Below are 23,659 nucleotides of genomic sequence, written 5' to 3' on the forward strand. Positions count from 1 at the left end.
TAAATAATCACTGTGCAAAGCCATGCCTTCTCCAAAACACATGAACACGCTCCGTCAGAGCAGAGACTAACCTGCGACACGATGAGAGACGGCTTTGGTGCAGGATTGAATGCAGTGCTGTCAGATTACCTCACATCTCATTCACCGCTGAGAAAACATTACAGTACAAAGCACATAATATAATATACAATAATAGCGCCTTTCATTCTATCTGGAACGCGCCAATGCATATCATGACTGCATAGAGGTATGCAAATACATATTTGACAGGCAGGCAGGACAGCCTATCGTAATGTTCGGACAGAACATTTTGATTGGACAAAGTTTTTTGAGTCCATATAAATTAGGGCTGGAACACAAAAGAAGATCATTTGAGAAGCATCTCAGTATTTTTTGTTTATTGAATGAAAGTCATTACCCAAAACAGCTTTGTTACCAACAGTCTTCAAAATATCTTCTTTTATGTTCCACAAAAGAAAGGTTTGAAATGACATGAGGGTGAGTAAATGATGACAGAAGTAAAATTTTTCTGGTGAACTATCCCTTTAATGTATATTATTATTGTTATTTATTTATTTATTTTATTTTTAATGAAATGATACTCTAAATAAGAAACTAATCTGCCAGCAGGTGATGATAAATGCCTTGATGATTCGTTCTAACAGCTGATTCATTCAGGAAACAAGTAAACGGTTCACTTATGAATGGGCTTTGAGTCATTGATTCACACAATTCGTTCAAAACGCAGATTCATTCAGAAACGAAACACCGCTGTGTTGCTCAGAGACGCACAGCTATGGCTTTAAAGGAAATATATTCTTTGCAAAATTGAGCAAAAACACATAATATATATATATATTTTTTTTAAATATAACACAATATCAACTTCATATTTACTGAGCTGTTGTATAAAATCACATTTAAACTCGTGATATTCGTGACAAAATCAGCACTCGTGTGATATCACTTATAGTTTGATATAAATATGAGACAAAAACACATACAGGGGCATTTTTACACCAATATCTTGAATTTTAGGGCATAACTGTATGGAGTTGTTGCCCTGCATCATATTTGTCAACAATTAACTGTATGAAATGTAAGATGACGTACAAGTCTGGGGGCGGGGCCAGTGCGTTAACTGCGTTAAAATATTTTTTCATAACTAATCAAGTTAACGTGTTAAACTGACAGCCCTAATACAAATACATTTAAAACACTTAAAGGAACACTCCACTTTTTTTGGAAATAGGCTCATTCTCCAACTCCCCCAGAGTTAATAAGTTGAGTTTTACCGTTTTTGAATCCATTCAGCCGATCTCTGGGTCTGGCGATAGCACTTTTAGCATAGCTTAGCATAGATCATTGAATCCGATTAGACCAGTAGCATCGCGTTCAAAAATGACCAAAGAGTTTCGATATTTGTCCTATTTAAAACTTGACTCTTCTGTAGTTATATCGTGTACTAAGACCGGCGGAAAATGAAAAGTTGCGATTTTCTAGGCTGATATGATTAAGAACTATACTCTCATTCCGGCGTAATAATCAAGGAACTTTGCTGCCGTACCATGGCCGCAGCAGGCGCAGTGATATTACGCAGAGCCTGAAAGTAGTCCCCAGCTAGGTAACTTTAACTTAATGAGTGCAATCGAGATGTGAAGAGACTTTCAACCAGTAGCTATAACAAAAAATGTTTTTGAACCAAATCACCTACCCTGCCTTTAAGTATACTGACAAATAAATAAATATAATTTATTTTATTTTTGTTTCCAGGTATATAACAACTCAAGCTCCAACAGCTGCATTTGTGTCAAAATGTATTTTGTACGGTGGTTAAACTGAAGCCGTGAGGTTTCTTGAGGTGAACGCGGAGCGCTCAGGTTTGATGTGATGTGTGTGATGGTGATGTTGGGTCATGTGTGTCTGCTTGTGTTTGTCTGACTGCTGTGTTCAGTGATTCAGGTGTGATCCTGTCGACTCGGAGCCCAGCGGCGAAGCTCTGACATTACAGCGCTGAGAAAACCAACCGCATGAACACACAACAAACACAAAACCACACGCCACACACTCCTGAAACACATCCATTACAAATCACAACACTCACAAATCAGTCAGTAGGAGGAAACGCAAAAATGTACATTAAATAATGCCACCAAAAATAAATAAATAAATAAACAAACAAACTATCTATCTATCATCTATAAATAAATAAATAAATGAATAAACAAATAAATATTAGTATAATTATCAATATTAAATAAATGTTTATTGTATTTGTATTATGATAAATGAAATAAATAAATAAATATTAGTATACTTATCAATATTAAATAAATATTTATTGTATTTTATTATGGTAAATAAATAAATAAACATTACTAGATCTATAAATAATTAACAATGTGTACTATTATTTAAATAAATAAATAGTATATCAATAATATAAATAAACATATACCTATAAATAATTAAATAAATTTATTTAAGTATTATTATATCAATCACAGTATAAATAAATAACTACTTGTATTAGTGTGTCTATAAACAAACAAACAAATGTACATTAATATTAGTATATGTATAAATAAACAAATGTGTATAAGCATTTTATACCTATAAATAAATAAATATTAGTACGCATATACATAATTAAAATCCATATAATTAAAAGTCATATAAATATTTGCTTAACAATAAAATAAATAAATAAATATTAGTATACCTTAGATACTTAAATAAATGTATATTAGTATTAGTATGTCAAAATAAATAATGTATGTTAGTATCAGTCTACAAACTGTAAATTAATATCTATAACAAACAAACATACATTAATATTAGTATATCTATAAATAAATAAACAGATAAATATTAGTATTATGTAATTAAATAAATAAATTAATTAAAAATTCCTTGTTAAATTCCTAAAATTAACACCAGGCACAAATGCGTCAGTAATTGTCATACAGTAAGAGTGCAGAGCTATAAAATGAAAATGCAAATCTTGGGGAAATGCAAACGTACAGTATAATTTAAGTCTCCGGGGCGTTTGTGTCACTCTTACACCCGTATTCATATAGAAAGCAGAACACCTCTTATTAATGACACCAGAAATAGAAGCTGTTCTGAACAAACATCCTCATGTGCTTCCCACTTCTCTGATGATTAAAGTCAGAGAAAGTTCTGGACTATTACCAAGCTTTACAGTGCGTTCGTGATTCGGGGAAACCCGGATAATCTGTGCCGGGAGGGAAAACGAGACGAGATACGAGAGAAAGGACAGCGGAAGATCGAGCGAGAGAGGACAGGTGCAGCGCAAGATAAAAGACCAGCTAAACGAAAAGATAAAAGATGGACAGAATGAGGCAGAACAGGTGTACTGAAAGATTAAAGAGACGAAAAAGAAACTGCTTCGTCACAGGTGCGCGACTACAAGATTCATTTCTAACAGAGAGAGGATCCCAGTCACTTACTGTGAGGACGAGGGAAAAGCACTTAGAGAAGTCAAGGAAATCACACGCACTTTCAGTCAGAATGCTTCTGAGTCTAATTGATCTGGCGATTAATAAATGCCTCGCTGTTGAAGAGTTCGTCATGCTTTCAGTGGTTTGAGACTGACCGCAAACGGGACCGGGGTTATTAACTGAACCGGTGTCCCGACATTTTATCAGATTTTCCTACCAGGGCTTACTGCGCATGCGCACATCAATATTGCGTCTTTTTTCTCATGCTGAACAACAATATTTTAATGTATCTGCATTACTGTATGGGTAGGTTTAGGGTTGGGGTAGGTGTAGACATTAATAAAACACAATCTAATAGGTAGAAAAATGATGTATTGTTGGTTTCCGGTAGCTGTATCCCTTCTAGCCGCAACCGCGAATATAACACATAATTACTGTATTTGCATTACTGTAAGGGTAGGTTTAGGGTTGTGGTAGGTGTAGACATTAATAAATCATAATTTGACAGGTAGTATTTTTTGTTGTCGAATTATACTACCTACTGTTTTAATGGGAGGTAGCAAAATCTGACAGAACACCGGCAACCATTGAAAAACTTTTTAGTTTAACTGAAAATAAAATAAACGTTAACTAAAATAATATTATTAAATATGAAAAAATTCAACTTATTTTATTCCAGCTATAGCTGCCTAAACAACATTTCTCATTTTCATTTACAGTTTTTAACGATGCACTAAAATAACTAAATCTGAAATAAAAATGAATAAAAACAACAGACATTAAAAAAATACGTAAACTAGAATTAAAATGAAAATACAAAAAATAAAAATGATATTAACAAAAAATATTTAAGAAAATATTAGGCTAAGACACATTCACCACCATGGATTTTACTGTTAAGCAAAAATAAAAAATAAAAAATAATAATAAATAAAAATTGTTACTTGAAATAAAGTAATGTTAACGGAAATAAAATTAAATATAAAAAGAAAACTTCAACTTATTTTATTTCAGCTAGTTGCCGAAGCAACACGTTTAATTAATTTAGTTTAACTTCATGTACTAAAATAACTAAAAATAAAACTGAAATAACAATAAATAAATAAATAACAAAAAATACAACTAAATGGCTAAAACTTAACTAAAATGAAAATGAAAATACAAAAATTAAAAAATATATCAAAATATAATATGTTAAAAAATATGTTAAAATAGAAATATTTAAAAATAATTTTACAAATTTTACAAAATAATTTAAAATGGAAATATAAAAATAAAACTATATTAAAAATATAAAATATTAAAAGAAAAATGGAAATATATTAAAAATAATAATAATTATAAATATTTACAAATATAAAAAAAAAAAATATATATATATATATATATAAATACAAATTATATTTAGAGTAATGTGTGTATATATATATATATATATATATATATATATATATAAATACAAATTATATTTAGAGTAATGTGTGTATATATATATATATATATATATATATATACATAAACTTACACACACATACATATGTATGTGAATTTTGTGCAAAGTCTTTCCAAATAACTCCTGAGTTCATGTACATCTGTTGATTTCACACACACACACACACACACACTCACGCGCTGAACCGCAGGCTGTGTTTCAGTGGGTTTAACCTCAAGCCTTTTACTCAGTCTGGTCAATATGTTCTAATGTACACATGAAACATAAATAAATCTGTCCGTGACATGCGACGAGGACACGGCATGCATGAAGGGAAAACATCTCCGGATGAAGACGCAGGAGAAAATAGCAGTTGCGAGTGGGCGTTCATAACTGCGATTCACATTCATCTGAGAGCTACTTATTAGTCTCTGTGCGCTCGACCTCGTCTGACCGGGTGAAGAGACAGAGACGCACGGCCCGGAGGAACAGAGCCAGACGAACAGAAGACGCTAACAGGAGAAGACGAGGCTGATCTGAGGCCAGCCCGACACCGTTATCCAAGCACAGCTGTCCTCAACAGTGCGGGGGGTAATGCATTACAACACGAGTTACGTAATCAGATTACTTTTTTAAGTAACTTGTAAAGTAATGCATTACTTTTTAATTTAGAAGGAAATACCTGAGTCAATTTTTCAAATACATAACGCCAGTTACTTTGTTTCTCATGTCTTGACTGACAGCTCTGGTGTTGCCATGTTGAGAGAAATCGGGAATAAGTGCAGAGGCATTACTGTAGTTCTAGACTAAATATGATCATGTATTTACTCATCTCACTTGCACAAAAACAGATTCATAATTCCTCAAAATGAATACAAACAGCCAAATGCGAACTCAAAATATTATACAACCCTGCAATAATTAAATATGTGAAATAAGACAAAATATTATTTATGTTTTTAATCACATTTGTGATCCTGGAGCACAAAACCAGTTGTACGGGTATTTTTTCATTTTTCATTCATCATCTGAATGCTGAATAAATAAGCCTTCCATTGATGTATGGATGTATTGATGTAACGTAACGCATTACTTTCCATAAAAAGTAACTAAGTAACATAATTAGTTAATTTTTTAGGGAGTAACGCGATATTGTAATGCATTACTTTTAAAAGTAACTTTCCCAACACTGGTCCTAAAACATACGAGAGTTTCAGAAAACCCATACGTTCAGTGAACTTGCGTGATTCAGTCAATGCAGATCCCTCACATTAAACATTCATGAGAACATCAATGTTAAAGCATATTATAGATCCAGCCTCACATAACAACACTTCTGAGCATCGGCATTAAGTCTTTTCCACTTTACAGTTTGTTCTGACCGACTGCAATATCAGAAGACTAGACAAGTGTCTAGTGTTTTATGATGGCTAAATATGAAAACAAACACAATTATAATAGAGCAGACTGTACAGTACACTCGTGTCCAGAGATATCTTGCTTCTGATTAAATGTCTTAAACAAAACAAAACTAATAAACATTTATTAAACATGTTTAGAAGCCAGATGATCAAATAGGAATCAAACAGTATTAGGATTCCAGTCTCACAAACAGGGTTATTATTGATAAATAAAACTATTATAAACTTTTTTGTCAGTTGAAATAAAGCTGAAATAATAAAAATACAAATATTAGATGAAAATGTTAAACTAAACGAAAATGGGAAATGCTTTCTAGGCAACTAACTGTAATTAGTTTAGGTCGAAGCACTAAAATTACTAGCTGGAAAGAAATAAAAACTAAATCTGAACTAAAACCAAACTAAAAATAAATAAATAAATAAATTGGTAAAAAATTAAAGCGAACAACTACTAAAAATTACAAAAATGATTACTAAAAATAAAAGTGCTAAAAAATTAGAATAAAATAAACATGAAACTGTTTAGCTTGACAAAATGAGTGTGACAAAAGCACACAAAATTGCTAAAAATAAAAATATTAAAAAATAAAATAAATGTAACATTAAAACTGAAACAAAATAACTGTTTCACTCGAAATACTTAAAGTGACAAAAGCACATAAAATTGCTAAAAATGAAAAAAAAATTTTTTTTAAATAAATTAATATTACTAAAAATATAACAAATGACAAAAATTTAAGTGACAAAAGCACATAAAATTACTAAAAAAACAAATAAAATTGCCATGAAAACTAAAAATATAAAAAATAACTGTTTAGCTTGACAAAATTAAAGTGAAAAAACATAAAAATACTAAAAATAAAATATGAATACTAAAATTTTAACTAAAATTAAAATGAAAACTAAAAATATAAAAATAAATTGAATTCAAAATATTAATATAAACTATAATAAATATAATCAACAGCATATAAATAATACTAATATAGCACTGCTCCCAAATCATGCTATATTTCAAATTGTATGTTATATTAATTTGAGCCAATGTTATTTTAGTATTATTGATATACTGTTATAGTTTCTATCAATGTTTTTTATTTTTATATTTTCTGTTTTCATTTTAATTTCAGTAATTCTGTGACATTGTAAACATGTCTATATAATTTTTATATAATTATATAATTATTCTAGTTTAAGTTATTTTAGAACATAAAGTACACCTAAATGAAAACAAGAAATGTTTCCTCAGCAATTATCTGAAATAAGTTTTAGTTTTTGTGTATGTTTTCTCGTGGTTTCAGGTTTAGTTGACTATAATAGCCCTGGTGAGTGCGTGATTGAGGTTCTTACTCACCGGTTTGGTCTCCTCTTGCTCCTCCTCCTCCTCCTCGCTCTCGCTGGCCTCATCTTCCTCCTCCTCCTCCTCTTCCTCGGGGAACTCCAGGTCGGACTCTCCGGGCGCGATGGGGACGCTGATGGTGAGGTTGGGGTTGGTCATGTAGCTGTCGTCCTCCACGGTGCGCTCGATGACGGCCGTGCCGTTGCCCTCGGCCCAGTGCGTCTGCTGGCTCAGTCTCTTCAGCTTCAGCATGGCTTTGGCCTCCTTGGCCTTCTGCCGGCGCCGCTTGAAGTTCCCGTTGAAGAAGTCGCAGAGCGCCTGCCGCAGCCACAGGATCCCGCGCTGGATGCGAGCGATGGCGATCTGCAGGTTGTTCATTTCACCGTCCTCGTCCGGAGACGAGAGGTTGTCTGCGCTGAAGGAGCTCAGGAGCAACGCCAAGAAGAGGTTCAAGACCTGAGGAGAGGAGAAGAAGCACAGCACTCAGAGAAGAGCTGCTATGAAGAACACACTCAATCTCTGCAAATCCACTCAAACCAGCAGCTGTTCTATTATAAGCTCCAAACCAGCATTTCTCAAGCTTTTTGAAGATGTTTCTGATTCGTGAGAAAGCTTCTGCTATAATGATAAAGCTGCTCATTTTTAAACTTTTAATTTACAGAAACTAAAAATGTAAATATATTAAAACAATTAAACCCAACAATTATAATTTAATTTGATAATTCCAATGACTGACTGTTCTTCATGAATTACACTTTTGACTACCAATGAATTTCCTTCTTTTTTTTTTTCTTTTTTTTTAATTCACAGCAATAGCAATTTCTACTAGATAAAAAAAATAAGACGTTAAAAAAGGGCTAACATTTTATTTTATTTTTAATAAAACAATGAATGACTATATATATATATATATATATATATATATATATATCATCATTACAGTTGTTAAGGAAGATTGAAAAATGTAGAAAAACGTATTTTATTACTTATTTGTGTGTGTGTGTGTGTGTGTATACTGTGTGTGTATATATATATATATATATATATATACATACATATACATATACATATACATATACATATACATATACACTCACACATAGAAATAACATAACAGCTGTTAAGGAAACAAATTAACATACAACTACTATTTTAGCTTACTAAATCTTGATTTTCACCCTTGTTTTTTGTTATTTTTAATTAATGTTTTAATTAATTTAATTAATGACAAATCTGCTTATTTTCTAACTTTTTATTTAGAGAAACAAGAACTGGCAATTTATTAAAACAATAAAATAAAACAATCGTAAAAAACTAAATTCTGTAATTCTCATAACCGAATGTTCTACACTTTTCATGACTTTTTTTCATGAATTATACTTTCAAAATGATCTCATACAGTGAGAACCTTGTTCTAAAGTAAAAATGACATCTGTAAAATAAATAATTTTAGTTCACATCTTGACTTTTAACCACTGCTCAAAACCCAAATGACTTTCATCATCATGCGAAAAGGCAATTTTGAAGAACAGTTACAGTGCAATGAATGTTTACAGTAAGCAGAGGCCGTCATTCTCCACAAAACTCAAGCACTAATCTTCTTTAGACCATCATCTGTGATGCTTTTGTGCAGGATTCATGAGTCTGACAGCATCGTGTCAGCGCACACCTTCACGCTATGGAAGTGAAAGGCATCAGATGTTTTGTGCGGTGGAGTAGAAAGAGCCACATACAGGTGTGGAATGAGTAAACGATGAGAGTCGTCTAACTAGTCCTCAAAGCACCACAGCATGATTTTATTCATCTGTTCTACTGCGTGTAGGCAGTCGAGCTCTATAGATGCTCAGAATAAGCGTCGCATTTCAGATCCGTCTGAGTCAGGCTGCGGTTCTTGTGTAAAGGTCTCATGTTTTGTGACAAGGGGCGGTTTTGTCACTGTGAGGCCTGTAAACAGCAGGTGAGATGTGGAACTGGTTTTAAATGTCACATCTACCACCTACACACTCTGAGGGGGTCGGCAGGCCTCGCTCAATGGGTTGTGTGTGTGTGTGTTTGATTAGACGTGCGCCGCCAGCACACACTCTGATAATCAACTCCAGCGTCGTGAGCAGCTGCAATTTCCTGCCAATAATTGTTCGGCTGCAGTTCATGAATGAAAGAAGCCAATCAAAATTATTAAAAGTCTGACGCTCGGAATCCCCTTCCCTGAGGACAGTCCAATTACACAACATTTCTCACAAAACAGCGCTTACAAAACACAGATTTCACAGAAATGTCAAGCTAATAATATTAACATTGTGGCATTTTTCTGAAGCAAAACACAAGCGCACACACACACAGACACACATTTTACAGTATATGCAGATTATGCAACATCATGAGGACCCTGGTTTGTTCGTGAATGGAATTTTTTTTTTTTTTACTAAATCTTCATTTTTACATTTTTAGCTTATTTCCAACTTTGTTGTGTCTAATTTAAGCATAATAACAATTAATGACAAATCTGCTAACTTTCAATGTATTCAACTAATTAAATAAAATCTATTAAAAGAGTTATATAAAATAATAATGGTAACACTTTACAATAAGGTGTCATTTGTTAACATTAGTTAATGTATTAACTAACATGAACAAACAATGATCAATACATGTATTACACTATTTATTCATCTTTGTTAACGTTAGTTAATAAAAATAGAGTTGTTCATTGTTAGTTCATGTTAGCTCACAGTGCATTAACTAATGTTAACAAACACGACTTGTGATTTTAATAATGCATTAGTAAATGCTGAAATTAACATTAACTGAGATTAAGAAATGCTGTAGAAGTATTGTTCATTCTTAGTTCATGTTAACTAATGAACCTTATTGTAAAGTGTTACCATAATAATAAACAATTTAATTCCATGATTCCAATAACTGAACGTTCGTCTTGGTTTATACTTTTATTACCAATCAACCAAGTTTGAAGTATATCTTCAATGCATTGTAAGAAATAATACAAAAACAAATCCAGTATTTGAATGCATTAATAAAAAACATTTGAAAAGTATATCTTCAATGCAATATAAGAAATAAACGTCTAGTAGTATAAGAAATAAAAGTCTAGAAAGATAGATAGATAGATATTTTTAATGCAATACAAAAAATAATATAAAAGTCTAATATTTAAATGCATTAAATGCAATCAAAGAATTATATCTCCAATGCAGTGTAAGAAATAATATAAAAGTCTAGTATTAAAATGCATTAAATACAATTGACAAAGTATATCTTCAATGCAATGTAAGAAATACTGTAAATGTCTGTGAATGCATGAAATAAAAAAAAATATATTATCAATGAAATGTAAGTCATACACTGCAGAAATAACATAAATGTCTAGTATTTAAATGCATGAAATAAAATAAAAAAGTGTATCTTCAATGCAATGTAAGAAACAATATTAAAGTCTAATATTTGATTGTATAATATATATATACCGTATATATATATATATATATATATATATATATATATATATTGTTACGGGTTGTGGTTGTGGCGTGAGCAAACTTAAATCAAAATAAATGACGAGAGAATGAAACGGCTTCAACGCACTTTTCCCTTTATTAACTTCGTAGAACGGACAAAAACAAATGGAGAACTGAAGGCTTATAAAGGAACAGGAACAAAAGAGCAAACAACGTAATACAAAACAGGTGGGGATAATGAAAGATAATTAATTAACAAGAAACGGAACCTAATCAAATAAGGAAAACGGGGACTTAGACAGGCAGACACGTTACAGTACCTCCCCCTCCCGGTAGGCGCATCCCGTGCCGCAACAGTACCACCGGGGAGGGGGGGCGGGCGCCGTGGGTGCCGGTGCAGAACCGGGACACTAAGGAGGCATCCAGGGCGGAACAGAAGACTCTTAGTGACCATGGTGGGTCAGGAGACTCCGAGGGCCATGGCGGGTCAGGGGACTCCGAGGACCATGGCGGGTCAGGAGGCTTGGAAGGCCATGGAGGATCCAGGGACCCGGGAGGCCTAGGAGGAGCAGGGAGTTTGAGGAGCCTTGGCGGAGCAGGGAGCTTGGGCGCCCAGGACGGAGCAGGAGGCTTGGACGACCATGGTGGATCCGGGAGTTTGGGCACCCAAGACGGAGCAGAATTCACCGGGGAATAGCCCCCCCAAATTTTAAAGGTGAAATTAGGGGCTTTCAATCTTAGCGCGGACTCTTGGAGGCGCGGACTCTTGGATACGCTCGGGTAGCGTGGAGGCAGGGAGGCGCCTTCGTGGCGCAGGCACTGGGTGGTGCTCTGGAAGCACGGAGCTGGACGGGACCAGGAGGCACAGGAGGGCTGGACGGGACCAGGAGGCACAGGAGGGCTGGACGGGACCAGGAGGCACAGGAGGGCTGGACGGGACCAGCGGGCTTGCCGTACTGCTTGGGGGGCTTGCCGTACTTCTTGGCGGGCTTGCCGTACTTTCTGTCTGCGGGACAGCCGCACTCTCTGTCGGCGGGATTGCCGTGGTCCACTGTGTTGAGAGCGTATGAGCTTGTCCCCAGAGCTTATCGCCAAAAGTTTCGCTCACATGCGAAAACTGCCAATCAAACATTCGTTGAGTATGCTCGTGAAAAGTGTGTTCTCTTTGATAGGTGGTGCCAATCTAAAACGATTAATTTTGAGCAGCTTCGTGAACTCGTTTTAATTGAGGAATTTAAGAATTCGTTGCCAGATAAAATAGTGGTGTACTTAAATGAGAAAAAAGTTTCCGCACTCGCCGAGGCGCTGATGAATAGGTACAGTATTAACGCACAAAAATGTGTTTGTAGCACCTGCTCTGCGAGAATTACCGTTTTCTGCGAATTCGGATGAACCTAAAACATCTAAATGAACAAAATTGTCAGGATCATCTGACGTTCGTGAATGTTTTTATTGTCACGAGACTGGTCATTTAATTGCAGCATGTCCCGCTTTGAAAAAGAAAAATAAGTTTAGACAAGTGAAGAGTGTTGGTTTTGTACGAACTCTTGGTACGGAATCGTACGAAATTTAATTCCGTTTTTGAACCTTTTACTGGTCAAGGTATGATCTCGATAAGTGGTTTAGAGGAGGACCAAGTCCCTTACTTGGCTGCGTGACACAGGAACGGCTCAGTCCTTCATTTTAGAAAGTGCACTGCCATTCTCGAAGGAAACGTACTGTGGCTCAGATGTTTTAGTGCAGGGAATTGAGATGGGAGTTGTGAAGGTTCCCTTGCATAAGTTGCATATTCGTTCCGATTTGATTACTGGTTTCGTAAAAGTGGCTGTGCGAACACAGTTACCTGTGAAGGGAGTTACAATAATCGTTGGGAACAATTTAGCAGGTGGAAAAGTACTTCCCGTTCCTGAAGTCAATGAGAATCCGCTTGGTGCGATTTTTGCTTTAAGTAAAGAATTGCGGAAGTTTTAACTGTGTTCCCTGCATGTGTGATTATTCGAGCCCAGTCTCCTAATGTCGTTGATGTTTCTGACAGTTTCTTTGTTGATAAAGATTCTGACCCTGTTTCGTTGCAGCCTGAGGTGTCCGAGTCTACATCGCTGTCCCTCCACCTCATCGGTGGTGCTGATGCTGATTCAGTTGATCTGTTACTGTCTATTGATCGTGTAACGTTTGCTACTGAGCAAAAACAAGATCCGTGTTGCATGTTGCAGAGATTCTGCTATCACAAGAGAGGATATTGCGAGTAAACCAATTGGTTATTTTTATGAAGATGGAGTTTTAATGCGAAAATGGACACCTTCAATATCAGATAATTCAGGCTGGGACATGCTTTACCAGATGGTAGTCCCTAAAAGTTTTCGTGAACAAGTGCTGAGTGTTGCGCATGATAATGTTGCCGGTCATCTGGGTGTCACTAAAACACTTTATCGAGTGATGCGTCATTTCTTTTGGCCTGGAAGTAAATCTCCTGTTATTGCAGATCTGTGTCAGATGGTTGGAAAGCCTAATCAAGTTATTCCATCTGCACCTCTTAAACCGATCCCAGTTATTGGTGAGCCGTTTGAACGTGTTATTTTAGATTGTGTAGGACCCTTACCGAAAACAAAATCAGGCCATACTTATCTGCACTGTAAAAAATGACCGTAATTTTAACGGTAAAAAACTGTGAAAATGCTACAGTAAAAACCTGTTAAATGGTTAACGGTATGTTCCCCTAATATATACTGTACGGTGAAAAACTGTAATAGACATTTCAGACAATTTTACGGTGAAATACTGTTTTTGGAAGTGAAAAAGAATATAAAATTTACGGGGAAAAAACGTAAATTGACGTTCCCAGAATTCCCTGCATTGCATTTCAAATTTTGTTTGAATCTGATGTTTTTTCTTTGAAATAACTATGTTTCTTCTTAGTTTTTCTTATCAGTTGTGTTTATTAGGGTTGTTTGTTACATCTAATGTTGTTAAATTAATATTTATTGCAAAATTCAGTTTAATGAGTCTCACCATGATTGTGTTTAGTGTTTGTGTGAATGACACTGTGCACCTTCTATATATGTTATTATTTAAAAGCTGCCTGTGATGGGCTTTGGTTCATCGTGTGACTTTCTCATCACCACCTGCATTTGGTGGTTATCAGTGTATTACAAAACAGATTTCAGTACTTCAATAGGTTGGTATATTAACATTATATCAGTTTACGGTATTTGACTGTAAATTTAAGTTAAAACCGTAAAACCTAAAATGTTGCTACCCTATTATTTACAATAGGATTCCGGCATCCACAGCTGCCGTTTTTTTACCGTAACTTTTACGGAATTTCTTTTACAGTGTGCTTACGCTTATGTGCGCAGCCACACGCTACCCTGAGGCCATACTGCTTCGTTCACTCAGAGCTAAAGCTATTGTGAAAGCCCTGACTCTTTTCTTTTCTACTTTTGGACTTCCAAAGGTCGTCCAAACGGATCAGGGAACTAATTTTATGTCCCGTCTGTTTAATCAGATCTTATCTCAGTTACATATCCAGCACGTTGTTTCGAGTGCCTATCATCCTGAGTCGCAGGGTGCCCTGGAAAGATTCCACCAAACGTTGAAAACCGTGTCGAAAACGTATTGCACGGAGTCTGAAAAGGAATGGGACGATGGGCTGACTTTGCTTTTATTTGCCCTCCGAGAAACTGTCCAGGAGTCTTTGGGGTTTAGTCCCACGGAGTTGGTTTTTGGGCACATGGTGCGCGGACCACTTAAACTCCTAAAAGAAAATTGGCTGTATGAAAAGTATGAAGACCAGAAATCTGACATTGTGACATTGATTCAGTCTGCTTGTCCCGAAGCCAGAAGGGTCTCATCGCTTCTGTACAGACTACCGTAAGGTAAATGCAATTACAGAACCTGACTCGTTTCCTCTGCCTTTAATGGAAGATTGTGTAGATAATGTGGGCTCGGCTCGGTTTGTAATGAAATTAGACCTTTTGAAGGGTTACTGGCAAGTCCCCTTAACAGAACGGGCAGCCAAGATTTCTGCATTTGTCACTCCCGATAACTTCCTTAATTATACAGTGATGGCTTTCGGACTTCGGAATGCTCCAGCAACCTTTCAACGCTTAATGAACACCATATTAGGCGACGTTTCATATTGTTTCTGCTCCGGCTTATTCGCATGGTTTGATGTCAGTGCCACCGGAGCTAATGCGGTCCTTTTACAGGACGATGATGATGGTGTTGAGCATCCTGTAGCGTACTTCTCGAAAAAGTTTTTATCACACCAGAAAAACTACAGTATGATTGAGAAGGAGGCACTAGCTTTGTTGTTGTCGTTACAACATTTTGAAGTCTATGTTGGATCGAGTTCTATCCCTGTACTTATTTTTACTGATCATAATCCGTTGATTTTCCTATCACGAATGCGCAATGCTAATCAAAGACTTATGCGTTGCTCCTTGTTTATTCAGGATTTTAATCTTGAAATTTGTTATAAAAAGGGTAAGGATAACGTATTAGCCGATGCCTTGTCTCGTTCTTTTGATTTAATTTAAAATCAACTAAAAGTTGATTCTTTGTGTGGGGGGATGTTACGATCCTTGGCATCATTTTGGTGTGTTTTTCTTTATGTACGTGAGTGTATATGTGTGCAGGGATTGGCTCTTCATCAAGGAACGTGACTGGTGGATCCTGAAGTGTTTTTTGTTTAGGGAGTTAGGGAAGTTTTTTCTTTTCTTTATAATTAGGTCATTTATATATCTTTATTTTATTTATTTCTTTTGTTTGTTATTTTGGCATTGGGCCTCTCCGAAGCTAATACTCCTGATATTCCTTACACTCTTCTTTAATAAATCATTTAGACTTATGTGTTGTTTTGGTGATCTGTTGGCTGTGGCCGGAATCCCGTTAACATTATTCGTTCGCGTCTCACCCTATTAAAATGGGCTGTAACACCAAGACTGATTAAACCAAATCACAATGTCATACAAACAAAATATAACAACATCCCCATGTGAAAACACAAATGCACATGAGAGAGAGTCTGATTGGGAGCATGCAGCTGCCCTGTCGGCTGTCTGCGGGCCAAAACTGTTGCCATAGCAGCACATTGTTTCGGTCACCTGCACAAAGGCGAGTTGTGGGGTCACATGTTCAATCACACGGCGTGGCATTGTTCCTGAGAGCTGCTGCTGTTGCTGTTGCCCTGGTGCAAACCTCACTTCAGAGTCACAAATATCAGAGCGACGGTGGGCTGTGCTGCTCAAAGGTTAATTAGAGACTAAATTAACATCAGCTCTTGTAAACATGGCATATTCCTAAATTGCTGCTGTGGATGCTTGCAGAGAGTGCGTGCCACTCACCGGCACTGATTTTGTACTCCATGCACATTGTGCTTCACACTGAAATACTGCATTTATGCAGTGATTTCTTGCATTGAGAAACTCTACTAGTTCAGTGCGAGATCAGACCACCTTCCCTCTGGCTGTGTTTACAGACGCACATCTGTTACCGCACTCTTAAAATACTGTAATCTGAAGGTTTGGGAACAGTAAGATCTTTTATACTCACCACAAATGCTGTAAAAACATGAAATATTTTTTACAATTTAAAACAGCTGTTTTCTATGTGAATATCTGTTAAAATGTAATTTATTTCTGTGATCAAAGCTGAATTTTCAGCATCATTACTCCAGTCTTCAGTATCACATGATCCTTCAGAAATCGTTCTAATATGCAGATTGGCTGCTCAAGAAACATTTCTGATTATTATCAACAGTTGTGCTGCCCGACATCTTTGCGGAAACTGTTATTTTTCAGGATTCCCAGATGAAAAGAGAGTTCAAAAAACAGCATTTACTGTTTATTAGTGTCACTTTTTCTAAATTTAATGCCAGGGTTATTATAGTAAGTCAGTAAGTAAGTAAGTAAATAAAAGCCAATATTTATAATTTTCATTTAGTTTAACTTAATGTATTACACTGACTAAAACTAAAACTGAAATAACTAAACTAATACAAATGACATAATTACTACAACTTTAACTAAAATTAAACTGAAAACAGAAAATACAAGAATAAAAATGAATTAAAATATTAATAAAAACCAGGGTTATTTTAGTATCACTTTTTATTAATATTTTAAATTATTTATTTCTTTATCTATTTATTAATTTATTTTTTAAAATCAATTTTAGTTTTAGAAATTAATTAAAGTTTTAGAAATATTTCTCATGTTTTTGTCATTTTTCTTTTAATACGCTCATATAGACAATATAAAATTTTGACTGCTACTAGCAACTAGCTGAAATAAAGTAAGTTATAACCCTGATGAAAACAAGTGCTGTTATTTTTAGCCGCATTATGCTTAATATTAATCAATAAATTACACAGTAAAGTCTTTAAATGTGTGCTTGAAGTGCATTCAAACAAATATACAACATAAAACAATTACAGTATCGATTAGCTACAAAGATGAACCCATGAACCTCACAGAACTCAGAGCCGAAGTCTGTCTGTGTGATTTGCAGCTGAAGTCAGTGTGGTTCTGTCTCAGTTAGACGTCACAAATACGCACTAGGCCTGCTAATAGGTGACCCGCTGCTCCGGTTACATTTCCTCAGTGGATCACAGTTTCCAAGACAGTGTTAAGTTCACTTGATAAGACTGTAAACGGTAAATTATTTGTAAGCCTCTTGCTGACTTTTCAATAATTACGTTTGCCGCTGAAGCCCAGAGGTCACAGGAGAGGTCACCTGTCAGTGACTCTCCATCTTTGTTTTTCTAGAGTTACGTCTTAGAAATAGCCAGTAACTCTTTAATAAAGTTTCATGTTAACATTCGTTTTAATGCATGAGTCAACATGAACTAACATCTTAGCTCTTAGTTAATAAAACCACAATTTTTCGTTATTTGTTCATGTTTGTTCCAGTGTTATTATCACTGAGATACTGTACTACTATAGTTTTTTTTTAAATTATTTTTAATTTTAGTAAAAGTTTTAGTAGTTTTGTTGTTGTTTTTTATTTATTTTTTTATTTCATTTTTAGTAGTTATTGTTTTTAAAAAAAATGTTAATAATATTTTTTAATTTAATATTTTTTAGAAAATGTATTTCAGTTTTAAATGTTGCTTTGCAGCTGAAATAAAATAAGTTTAAGCTCTTTAAATATTTTTTCAGTTAATATTTATTTTTCATTTATTTATTTTTGTTTGTTTGTTTGTTTTAGAATGTAGATTCAGTGTAGTTTTAGTTAACTATACTGACCCTGATTAGTTCAAAGGGCATTAACTAACAAACACATACAACTTTTAATTTTAAAAATGCATAAGTAAAATTAACTAACAAAAGTATGTGCTTAACTAATGTTTTCATATGAAACCTTACTGTGTTTTTTTAATATTTATTTATTTTTATTTTATATATTTTACCTTACTGTTAACTATTACCAATTAATCAGTACGTATTACTTTTGGACAGACAGAAACACATATTTTCTGCTTTTTTACAGCATTATCTATTTTTAAATTTTTTTTAAAAACAATTTTTTTTCCCAAGCTAGTCTGTTTTTTTTGTTACCACAGATTTCAGATAAATCCACCACTAAATGCCAGTTTAGATGTCAGTCAAACAGTCTCTTCATGTTTAAGTGGACGATTCTTGGCCAGAATATCAGAAAAATGATTCATCTAGAACTGTTTAAAAGACTACGCAAAAAGATCCGTCTGTAAAAACACTGATGTTACGGACAGAAGCAGTTATTTTGGGCCGTTCGATACAGCAGCACAGGGACGCTCGAGCGGTTAATGTCTCAGGACACGGACCAGCATCATCTGCTTATGTAAACACCCTGAAGGAGATCTCTGGGATGTCTCAATGGATATTTATCAGATGTATAAGACATAGTTGAGAACTTCATAAAAATCAAAGCCTGCAATTGAGTCAGAACTCAATATGAACTCAAATATTTCTCAAATTTGAGACAAAGTTGAGAATTCTATAGAAACCAAAGCCTGCAATCAAATCGGGTCTCAGTATGAACTCAAATATTTCTCATTACATTTTTCGAGACAAAATAAAGAACTCTGTTTCTCAATGCATTTTCGAGTCAAAGTTGAAACTTAAAACCCATTTGAGAGCTCCCTGGGAAACAGAAGTGTGTTATTGGGTCACTAGCTGAAGAGAAGCACCATGTTTTGGTCCGTCGCGTGTATTTTTAAGCAGCGCTGTTGTGTTGTGATGTCAGACGGCTGTTTCATCGATCAGGAAGTTTGTGTTTAGTGATTCGCAGTCACAGATCTGGTGTCAGAAAGCAGGCCTGTGGACCGTGACGAGCGAGAAACCCGCCGTGATGCAGGTGACCCAGAATCCCACTGAAAGCAGGGCCAAAGATCAATGTGTTATTTTAACTACTGTAAAATCAAAGCTTCCGGCTCCGAGTCCAGTGAACTCACACAGCGCTGGTCAATACTGGAGCTTCACACGGCCTGGACAAATCAACTTCAAACACTCGTACAGTTAGATATCGTACAAAAGAGCGAAAACTACAGTAGAGCAAGAGATACTGAACCAAATCCACAGTATGAGTGAATTATTATTGATCGCGATTAATCACATCCAAAATAAAAGTTTTTGTTTACATAATATATGTATGTATACTGTGTATATTTATTATGTATATATAAATACACACACATGCAGTATATATTTTGAAAATATTTACGTATTTACATGTTTATATATAGTTTAAGGTTAAATATATTTAATAACTCTATGAAAACCAAAGCAGTCAGTTTTGAACTTAAATAAATAAATAAATCAGAGGAAAAGAGTTCAAAATAAGTAATAACAATAAAATGAATAAATAAAATACAGTTGCATGACAAGAAAAGTAAATTGAAGCAGGCAGCAGGCAGAACACAAACTCAGCTTAATATCAGAATCAAAAACAAAAGCATTTGTTAAATGTCAACATTTGAAGTGAATTGTGTAATTCTATTTGGGTCACAGAATCCGCTGTGACAGAAACAGCATGAGAGCTTGATCCAGAGAGATTCAGAGATTTTAGGAGGTTACCGTGTGTCAGTTCAGAGATGTTACAGGAGGAGGACGCTGGTCATACGGTCCAGTCTGATTTTAATATTATTTTGAATTAGGTTTTATTTTTATATTTTCAGCGTTTGTTTTAGTTACATTTAAGTTGAATTTTTAGTAATTTTGTTTTGTGTTTTTGTAATTTTTATAATAATTAAAAAATATATATTTTTTGGTTTAATTTATTTTTATTTTAAGTTTTATTTTAATTTTTTTCTAGTTTTAAGTTTTTCCTTTTATATTTTATTATGGCTTTATATTTTAATTTTCATAAACGATAATAACCCTGCACCCTCAAGTTTCTATATGATATTCAAATGTAAATCTGTTGGATTTTTTCATCAGTTTTATCATCACTCACTAAAGTCCCAGCCCTTTTCTCCCCACCTCACCCGAGCCACAATAAACTGCCGTATGCTCATATTCTCCTAACACAATGAGGGTTGCCCTCTCTGCAGGAAAGCCAAGGACCCACAGAGGAATAAATCACAGCTCGGCCACCAGCGTGGCATTTCAATATGTGAGATGAGACGCTCTATCAGCTGGCCTTGAATCCACAGATCCATCCAGGGGCTTCACGTCCGGTTCAGAGGGGTTAAAAAAACAAGTGTGATGCATTTGATCCCGATTTCACGCTGAAAATGATGAGTGGATTCCACCTGAGCCCGGCACATTTACCTAATTGGGCTCATTGATGTGACTTTTGGACTAATTCTGCTACTTCAATGCATTTTTTCATGTTGCATTTCTAAAACGCAAACTGTACATGTGACTGCAAAGACGCTAACATTCATTCCCAGCACCTCAGGCCAAGAAAATAATAAGCTGTGCTCTCTGGACGCAGTTAAGCGTGGCGAGTGCCGTCAGGTTTAAAGGGCAGAGGAAGCCGTGCCGGTTTGTTGTGGTTCTGATGTGGCAGGTGGAGCTCACCTGAGGATGAGGAGGATACATGAGGTGTGTGAGAGCAGCAGGGGGCGGAGCCTAACACACACACACTCACACACTTCCCATCACCTGCGCTGACTCATCCTGCAATTATCCTGAAATAAACAGGTTATTTGAATTCATGGAATTGTGACTGAAGCGTTTCTGGAAGAATCTGCTACAATTAGAGTTCAGACTGAAGAGGCTTTAAAGCTTTTGTACCGTAATATGGTGAAATATTTGACCTAAGGACATGGAGGATGATTCAATGTGTTTTAAATGAAATGTGATGGACAGACAGAGAGAGACGGATGGATGAATGGATAGATAGAACGAACAACAGACAGACAGACAGACAGACAGACTGATGGATGAATGGATAGATAGAACAAACGACAGACAGACAGAGATAGATAGCAGCAGTATCATAGAATTCAGATTCATAGAATTCAGATCGCTATATTAGCAAATTGTTAATAGCAGCATGCATAGCAAATCAAGTCAAATTATTACTGTTGTTTATAGCAGCAGCAGCATAAAGTCTGATAGATAGATAGATAGATAGATAGATAGATAGATAGATAGATAGATAGATAGATAGATTAACACGGCACCTTTCCAAAGAACTGTTCATAAGAACTGCAGCAGATAAATCTCACACATAATCAAACAAATGAGCACCGCAGAACTGACTCTATCAACACTGCCTCCTTTCATCATATTTTCTCTCTCTTCTAATTTAGTCTTCATGAAGACCTCCCCTTCAATTAAGAGCACCAATCATTTACATTCATTAGCAGTCGCAGCGGTGTGGATCTGGAACCCTAATGGCCCTCAAGAACACGTTCCTCTCGCTGCTGCATCTTGAGCCCGTTATAATGGAGGACGGAGCCTCGTGATTGATGCTCCTCTGGTTTATCTGGAGCTCCATACAGTCGGAGCAATAACACTCTTTAGGGGCACTCGAGGCCTCACTAATGAAATAATGCACTCCAGAAAACATTAAGAGCCCATGAAAGCTAATGACGCCATTGAGTTTCAACACAGGAGGAGCTTCTGATAAAATACCAGCACAGCACAATCTGCCAGATAAATGACAGTTTCTGTGGATTGCTAAGCAAACGTCACTGCTATGATTGCTCAAATGGAGGGTTAATGACCTCTAGTATTACTATAAGCATTAAAGTTGTGTGTGTCATCTTACAGCATTTGTGCTGCAGACAAGCCACCTAAAAACTATACAGAAGACCTTAGCAACATCCAAGCAACAACAACAAACACCTAAGCAACCCCCTAGCAAGCACTCAGAACACCTTATCAATCACCTACTGTAGAAACCTCCCAGAACACCTTAGCAACCTCCTAGCAACCACTCAGAACACCTTAGCAACCCCCCTAGCAAACTACCTACTGTGGAAAACCTCCAAAAACACCTTAGCAACCACCCAGCAACTATCCAAAAAATACTAGCAACCACCTACTGTAGAAGCCTTTCAGAACACCTTAGCAACCTCCTAGCAACCACTCACAACACCTTAGAAACCACCTAGCAAACACTCAGTACACCTTAGCAACCCCCTATCAACCACTCAGAACATCCAAGCAAACTCTTAGCAACCACCTTGAACACCCTATCAACCACCTACTGTAGAAACCTCCAAGAACACCTTAGGAACCTCCTAATAACCACACAGAGCACTCTAGTAACCACCTACTGTAGAAACCTCCAAGAACACCTTAGCAACCTCCTAGCAACCACCTAGAACACACTTGCAACCATTCAGAACACCTTAGCAACCTCTCAGAACACCCTATCAACCATCAACTGTAGAAACCTCCCAGAACATCTTAGCAACCACCTTGCAACCACTCAGAAAACCTTAGCAACCTCCTAGCAACCACCTACTGTAGAAATCTCCAAGAACACCTTAGCAACCTCCTAGCAACCACATACAACACCTTAGAAACCTACTAGCAACCACTCAGTACAACCTAGTAACCACCTACTATAGAAACCTCCCAGAACACCTTACAAATCTCCTAGCAACCACCCAGAACACCCTTGCAACCTCTTAGTAACAACCCAGAACACCCTAGCAACCACCTACTGAAAAACCTCCAAGAACACATTAGCAACCTCCTAGCAACCACCTAGAACATCTTAGAAACCTCCTAGCAACCACTCAGTACACCTTAGCAACCCCCTATCAACCACCCAGAACACCCTAGCAGCTAAATATTGTAGAAACCTCCCAGAACACCTTAGGAACCTCCTAGCAACCACCCAGAACACAATAGCAACCAGCCAGAACACCCTAACAACCACCTACTGTAGAAACCTCCAAGAACACCTTAGGAACCTCCTAGCAACCACCCAGAACACAATAGCAACCAGCCAGAACACCCTAACAACCACCTACTGTAGAAACCTCCAAGAACACCTTAGCAATGCTTCAAAAAAAAAAAAAAAAGGACCTAAACAAACAACTGAGATGAAGTGAATCCATCGAGATCAAATGGATTTAATTTTTA

General features: G+C 35.9%; 1 protein-coding gene across 4 annotated transcripts in view; it reads right to left on the reverse strand.

Moving 5' to 3' along the window:
• scn5lab (sodium channel, voltage gated, type V-like, alpha b) overlaps window positions 1–23,659 on the reverse strand; it is a 181,992-nt gene that overhangs the window by 41,939 nt on the left and 116,394 nt on the right. For all 4 annotated transcript variants that reach the window (XM_058765376.1, XM_058765379.1, XM_058765378.1 and 1 more), the window contains one exon: window positions 7,672–8,112. In XM_058765376.1, the coding sequence (XP_058621359.1) occupies window positions 7,672–8,112 (441 nt within the window). The remainder of the gene's footprint in view (window positions 1–7,671; window positions 8,113–23,659) is intronic.

Source organism: Onychostoma macrolepis, chromosome 24, assembly GCF_012432095.1.
Source record: "Onychostoma macrolepis isolate SWU-2019 chromosome 24, ASM1243209v1, whole genome shotgun sequence".
Lineage (NCBI taxonomy): Eukaryota > Metazoa > Chordata > Actinopteri > Cypriniformes > Cyprinidae > Onychostoma > Onychostoma macrolepis.